The sequence below is a fragment of the Sardina pilchardus genome, chromosome 13, assembly GCF_963854185.1.
Source record: "Sardina pilchardus chromosome 13, fSarPil1.1, whole genome shotgun sequence".
Lineage (NCBI taxonomy): Eukaryota > Metazoa > Chordata > Actinopteri > Clupeiformes > Clupeidae > Sardina > Sardina pilchardus.
The window spans coordinates 25,197,185-25,204,684 of record NC_085006.1 but is presented as its reverse complement, the minus strand read 5'-3'; the positions used below and the strand labels follow the sequence as shown (position 1 = coordinate 25,204,684).

General features: G+C 48.4%; 1 protein-coding gene across 1 annotated transcript in view; it reads right to left on the bottom strand.

Annotated features, from left to right (window-relative positions):
- Positions 1–7,500, bottom strand: part of LOC134099222 (striatin-4-like) — a 27,427-nt gene that overhangs the window by 3,431 nt on the left and 16,496 nt on the right. The window contains exons 10-18 of the mRNA XM_062552013.1: positions 7,413–7,500; positions 5,372–5,547; positions 5,211–5,258; positions 4,927–5,048; positions 2,965–3,132; positions 2,550–2,690; positions 2,212–2,310; positions 958–1,044; positions 181–395 (exon numbers count right to left, since the gene is read on the bottom strand). The exon at positions 7,413–7,500 is cut by the window's right edge and continues 31 nt beyond it. Coding sequence (XP_062407997.1) covers positions 226–395; positions 958–1,044; positions 2,212–2,310; positions 2,550–2,690; positions 2,965–3,132; positions 4,927–5,048; positions 5,211–5,258; positions 5,372–5,547; positions 7,413–7,500 — 1,099 coding nt within the window. The 3' untranslated portion in view covers positions 181–225. The remainder of the gene's footprint in view (positions 1–180; positions 396–957; positions 1,045–2,211; positions 2,311–2,549; positions 2,691–2,964; positions 3,133–4,926; positions 5,049–5,210; positions 5,259–5,371; positions 5,548–7,412) is intronic.

Genomic DNA, 7,500 nt, shown 5'->3' with positions numbered 1-7,500 from the left:
CGTGTGTGTGTGTGTGTGTGTGTGTGCACGTCCTCCTCACCTGTGTGTCCGGCGCTGCATGGCACATGTGCGTGTGTGTGTGTGTGTGTGTGTGTGTGCACGTCCTCCTCACCTGTGTGTGCGGCGCTGCATGGCTTGCGTGCGTGTGTGTGTGTGTGTGTGTGTGCACGTCCTCCTCACCTGTGTGTGCGGCGCTGCATGGCGCGCGTGCGCGTGTGTGTGTGTTCAGATGAAGATCTTGGCGAGGGCGTCGGCGCCTGCGCTGGCGATGAGTGGCTGTGAGGGGTGGAAGGCCACGTCGTGGATCGCCTCGTCGTGCTTCTTACGGTGCGCCGTGATCTCCTGCACACACGTGCGGCTCTCCAGCATCCACAGGCGCACCGAGCAGTCGTGGCCTGCAGGGGGAGACACACACACACACACACACACACACTTTAAACATTAATTTATGTCCACATGGAGAAAAGTAGTTCAGGGACACAGATATTAAAGATGCAATATAATCCATGCATAAACGTATGGACCAGTATATCACTCAGTAAATAAAAGTCCCCACCATATGTGGCGGCTGTCAATAATAGCAGAGATGGCATACTACTTCTCCAGCCTCAGGAAGAGGATTAATCCCAAAGGACTAAGGGAGAATACTTCTGCAGATATGCAGTATGGAAAGACACATTTTTACTAAATTGGCGAGGCGAGGGGGGGGGGGGGAGAGGAGAGGAGAGAGGATGAGAGGAAGAGAGGAGGAGAGGAGAGGAGAGGAGGAGAGGAAGAGAGGAGGAGAGAAGAGGAGGGGAGAGGAGGAGAGGAAGAGAGGAGGAGAGAAGAGGAGAGGAGAGGAGGAAGAGAGGAGAGGAAGAGAGGAGAGGAGAGGAGAGAGGAGGAGAGAGGAGAGGAGAGGAAGAAAGGAGAGGAGAGGAGAGAGAAGAGGAGAGGAGGAGAGAGGCTACTCACTTCCGGAGACCAGATAAGTGCCTTTGGGGTCAGTGGTCAGGCAGGTCACAGCGTCCAGATGGGCGACCATGGAGTGGACCACTTTACCTGAGATGACCAGAGGACAGAGAGTTAACACACCCACACCCACACACACACCATGGAGTGGACCACTTTACCTGAGATGACCAGAGGACAGAGAGTTAACACAAACAACCACATGCACACACACACACACACACACACACACACACCTGACCTGATATAAGGCCAATAACCTGAGTTTAACACACTCACTCTAACACACCCGCACCATGGAGTGGACCACTTTATCTCAGCAGACACACACTGTGTGTGTATCTGAAGATAGAATGCTGCTGGGTGAGGTGAGGTTTCTGAACATAAACGTGGGCACAGTCTGATAGTGACAAAAACCACGACACTAAAGAATGACAAAAATGTGGTACGCACAAGGCCTCTCTGTCTCTCTCTCTCTCTCTCTCTCTCTCTCTCTCTCTCTCTCTCTCTCTCTCTCTCTCTCTCTCTCTCTCTCTCTCTCTCAAACACACACATTTCATTTCACAGAGACACTGTGCACACATATCCATACACACACACTCAAACTGTTCAAACAACAACAGAAGGTGTGTCTAATCTCTCTTTTTTTGAAACAATAAATGCAATAAAAAACATACAAATGCATTGTTCTATAACTAATACATTTTATTTTCATTGTCACAACGATAATTTTTTTTAAATGGCAATGTAACCCAATCTAAGCCACTCAGGCATGAACAAATAACTATTACAAACGTGACTTATTATGAGCAAAAACATTGTCTGTTAACATTTAAATTTAAAACATATGACTCTTGCTCTGGTCTTTCATAAGATCCTTCAGGAAGTATCTTGTGGCACATCTGCCGGAAAATAACACAGGCATTGTAGGCAAACCTCATTCAAAAGCTTAATTCAATAAGTGGCATATATTTGGTCCAAGTGCATATATTTTTCAGGAACAGGTAACTTATTGACACTAATGAGCTGGGTGATTCTGAAATACACCGAAGCTGTGGGCCGTGATTGACCCCCGGGCTGGACTTTGCACATGCCTGACCTCCAGAAACACAAACTATCTTCCTTTCCTTGTACAGACAAACACACAGCCACACATGAGCACTCTGTCTATACCTCTCACTTTGGACATCTCTTCTCAGAAATGCATGCATGCCTACACACACACACGGCCACACACACACACACACACACACGTACCGGTGTTGTTGTCCAGGAAGCGGATGGTGCGATTCTCATGTGCCGTGATGGAGATGGGCTGAGAGGGGTGGCTGACCACGCGGTTGATCAGCTCGCTGCCTACAGGGGGCAACACACACACACACACACACACACACACACACACACATCATGTAAGACAAATTCTTATCTGCTATGTATTGTAAGTGTCGGTTAAAATCAAGTACAAAACAAGTAATGCACCTTAACCACACTACAAAAGACCAAACTAAATCAAACCCACAGACACACACACACAGACACACACACACACAGACACACACACACACACACACACTAAGACTTGGCCCTGTGCTTACCGTCCTTGGTCTGTGTCTCCAGGGTTATGATGCTCTGCTCCGTGTTGAGGTCGTACAGCAGTGTGTTGCCGCCGCCAAAGGACACCACCACTTGAGAGGGGTCAGAGTTCACGAAGGCCACCGACGTGGGGGTGCCATGCTCTGGTGGAACAGAGACATTTACATTTTACACACAAACTTACACACAAACTTACACACACACACACACACACACACACACACACACACACTCCCATCAACCCTCCCCAAACACACACAGAAGTATGCGCACACACACACACACACACTTTTCTCCTTGTTGAAAACACACACACACATAATCCCATCAACCCTCCCCAAACACATACAGAAGTATGCACTTTTCACACTTTTCTCCTTGTTGAAAACACACACACACACACACACACACACACACCTTTCTCCTTGTTGAAGACGGACAGGCAGGGGCTGGAGTTGTGTGGGTCCCAGATGCGGACGGTGCCGTCGGCCGAGCAGGAGGCCAGGCGCTTCAGGGAGGACGAGTAGGCCAGACCCCACACCGAGTCCTCGTGCCCCGCCAACACACTGCTCTCCACGCCGGGGTCTGAAGACACACACACACACACACACACACACACACACACACACACACATTAGCACATCATAGACATTGGACAAAAGAAAATATATCCGCACACTGTCTTACAGATGGATAGATAGATTGATGGATAGATGGATAGATAGATTGATGGATAGATAAGATTGATGGATAGATAGATACAGACAAATAGATACAGACAGACAGACAGACAGATAGACAGACAGATTCTTTATTGTTCCCCAAGGGGAAATTCAAGGTCCCAGTATGCTCCCAGTTTAATGGCAGGTCACAACGTTTTGACCACTCAGTTCTTCGTCAGGTATCACATCACAGACATTCACATTCAATACCCAGCGAGTGTGAGCATGCTTGCACACGGGGCTATTGTGTTTGATGGAAACAAATGGACTGTGTCAGGCCCTGTTGTTGCGTGTGTGCTCAACATTGACCAGCAGCAGAGCGATGTCGCCCTCTAGGGGATAGTCTCGTTACTACATCCTCACCTTACTGTGTGCAGGGAGGCAGCCTGACACATTTACATACATTCATAAAGTTAATCTCTCTCTGTCTCCCTCTCTCACACACACACACACACACACACACACACACACACACACACACGCACACGCACAGACATACACACACACACAGACACAGGCATATAGGCTGGCTGTCTGGCAGATGGTGCTGGTCTGTGTTGGAGTGAGGATGCAGCACGTGTAATCTTCTCAGGCTTAGCGTGGGGTCAGCCAGCTGTGACTGGTACACATGCAGACCTTAACACACACACATATACACACACACGGCTACGTGTAAGGTATACACATATGAAAGGTTTGGGGTTTACTGGAGCCGGGAGGTTAACTTGGTCTGAATGCCCATCTCTGACACACACTGACACACACACTGACACACACACACTGACACACACACTGACACACACACTGACACACACACTGACACACACACTGACACACACACTGACACACACACACACACACACACACCTTCTGAATGTTATGTTACTCATTTATAATTGAATACAATGGCCTCCATGCCTCCCTTGTTTTGCTTTGCTTGTGTTGAGGTTACACATGTGTGTGTGTGTGTGTGTGTGTGTGTGTGTGTGTGTGTGTGTGTGTGTTCAACCTTCTTGGAGTGGATGGTTTTGTTGAGGTTCAAGAGCTTAAGATTGCTTGTGTGTGTGTGTGTGTGTGTGTGTGTGTGTGTGTGTGTGTGTGTGTGTGTACACTAAACTGCATGTTATTACATTGGCCAGATTTAGCATGCTTGTCTGGGTGTGGGATTTGCATGGTATTGCCCAGGTTTTAGCATGAGATTGTGGGTGTGCTTAAGACGTGGGCTTTGCATGCCGAGTGAGCTTCTCTGTGAGTATCTGTGTGTGTGTGTGTGTGTGTGTGTGTGTGTGTGTGTGTGTGCTGGGTTGTTGTCCATGTGTGTTTTCAAAGACATAAAATCTGAGTCTTTCACAATATTTGTTTGCTACCAACATATTGGTTGGGCCTGTGTGGATGTGTCTGTACAGTATGTACATGCACGCCTGTGTGTGTGTGTGTGTGTGTGTGTGTGTGTGTGTGTGTGTGTGTGTGTGTGTGTATGTGTGTATGTGTGTGTGTGTGTGTGTGTGTGTGTGTGTGTGTGTGTGTGTGTGTGTGTGTAAGAAAGAAGGGAAGGACGAGTGAAAAAACAAACAGACAGGGAAGACTACAGGAAAAGAGGGAGGTAGAGAAGAGCAGGATGAGGAGAGGCAGGGATGCGGTTGCTATGGAGACTTGCCGTAGTTGTCGTAGGGGTCCACGTTAAGGTCCGGAATCTTCCAGCAGCGAACGGATCCGTCGAGACCTCCACTGTAGCACGACTCGCCATCCTCCCCCATAGCCAAGGAGAGCACTGCTCCACTGTGAGCGCACACACACACACACACACACACACACACACACACACTTAAATACAATATACAATATACTGTACAGTATACAAATATACTACAGATGCAGATCTGCAAGTTTGTGGTGATTGGGTGTGTGTGTGTGTGTGTGTGCGCGAGTGTGTGTTCTTACCTGTGAGCTCTGAAGGTATAGATGGGTTCCACGTCCAAGGCTGCGTTTCTAATGTGGGCACAACAGAAAAAAGGCGTGACATCAAAACATCGTCCTTCCACAACAGACACATAGAATCTGTGTGTGTGTGTGTGTGCGTGTGTGTGTGTGTGTGTCCGTACTTCTTGGAGTGCATGGCCTTGTTGAGGTTCCAGAGCTTGAGGGTTCCGTCCTCTGAGGCGGTGAGCATGACGGCCTCGCTGGGGTGGAAGTCCAGCGCGCGGATGGCGTCGAAGTGGCTCCGCAGCGTGAAGCGAGGGTTCCACGTCTTCTTGAACTCCTCACGGCTGTCCTGCAGCTACTCACACACACACACACACACACACACACACACACACACACACAGGGGTCAAAGTGTTAACAGGTCATCATGCTGCATCAGTTGTTTAGAGAAAGCCCTGAGGTGCGTGTAATGAATGGAGCACAGTATATATATTTTGGGCTAAAGAGTGTTTGTGCATGGGTGTGTGTGCGGTTAAGTGTGTATGTAGTTCGTTTTGACAGTGTTGCTCTGTTCTCCACCCCTTCAAATGCACACACGCACACACATGCACACACACACACACACACACACAGTAGTGTGAGTGCCCCAGTCCAGGAGGAGAAGGGATAACAGAAGGGGCAAGGAGAGGTCACACACACAGATCAAAACAAGGCATCTTAGCCTTCTGGGACAAATAGACATTCACACTCACACACACACACACACAAACACACACACACAAAATGGCCATGAGCACAAATACAGCTGGGTATTTCACGCAAGAGTTCTCCACTAGTAGTGTATGTCTGTCTGTGTGTGTGTGTGTGTGTGTGTGTGCGTGCGTAATCTCTGTTGGAATGAGTGTGTATGTGTGTGTGTTCTAGTTTGCCTGTGTCGATGTGTTTCTGTGAGTCACTATGCTCCTGTGCATCTGTGTGTGCATGTATGTATGTGTGTGTGTGTGTGTGTGTGTGTGTTCCTGTGTGTACGAGTGCGTGAACTGAGAGTGTTTACTTAAAACTGCCAACTCAAGCTTCACACAAATAAACAGAGACACACACACACACACACACACACACACACACACACACACACACACACACACACACACACACACACACACACACACACACACACACACACACACACACACACACACACACACACACACACACACACACACACACACACACACACACACACAGGAAAGAGAGCATCACGACGAGATAAAAAAAAAAGAGAAATAGATCAGTGAAAAAAGCAGGTCAGCTCCTATTCTGGAAGGCTTTTGGGCTGGCAGAGGAGAGGAGAGGGGAGGAGAGGAGAGGAGAGGGGGTTACGCAATCAGCCGCTTGGCGCTTGGCGCTTGGCGCTTGGCGCGCGCTGAATCCATCCTTGTTCCCCTGCCCGCCTGCCAGGCTGCTGGGCACTATGAGCGCCTGATACTGATGCCACCGATGGCACCGAAAGCCCGGGGGGGGGGGGGGTAATGCAAAAGCAGCGTGATGATTTGTGGGGCCATAACACACACACACATCTGGACTCGACCACAGCGAGTCTCTGGGTGAGAGTCCAGTGGAACTGTGGACGTTAGGAACGGGTCGCACACAGAAAACTAAATGTGATTTTACAGATAGATATGTTTGCGATTTCATTTTTGCGATATCATTTTAAAGTCAAGCTTCATTTCAGTATTCCAAATTCCGCTTTAAGTTGGACCATTTCTTGTTAGGTGAGCTTCAACTTGTCTGTTGAACAAACAGACATTACGGGCCTGTCCCAATACCTCCCTTCCCCTAGTTTTTGCGTGTTCTCGTGTAGGGGTAAGGTGTGCCCTTACTTTAGGGAGCAAGGGGGAGTGCCCTCAATATCAATCAACCCTCAATATCGTGAGATCCGATGCGGACTTAAAACAAAGTGGAAGATGAAATCACCAATATGGCCGACATCACTGGAGAGGAACAACTCCGCAAATAATCATGCAAAAAAGCATGTTCAAATTTGGAAATATGTTGGAATATGTTAGTTTGAACACAAGTGTTGTGTTTGTCGAGCTTTGAACACTAATGTTAGAAAATATATTACAAAGTTGTCTGACGATGTCCATTATCATTGTTATTATTTGCTCTGAACAGAAGTGCTTTTTGGAATGGTGGGGTGGGGTGGGGTGTGCAACCTACGTCGATGGTGAGGTCATTGTCGTTGGCAACGGTGAGGTCAGCCAGCTCGCCCAGGTTCATGTCTCCCCCGCCAACAGCGTCCAAGATG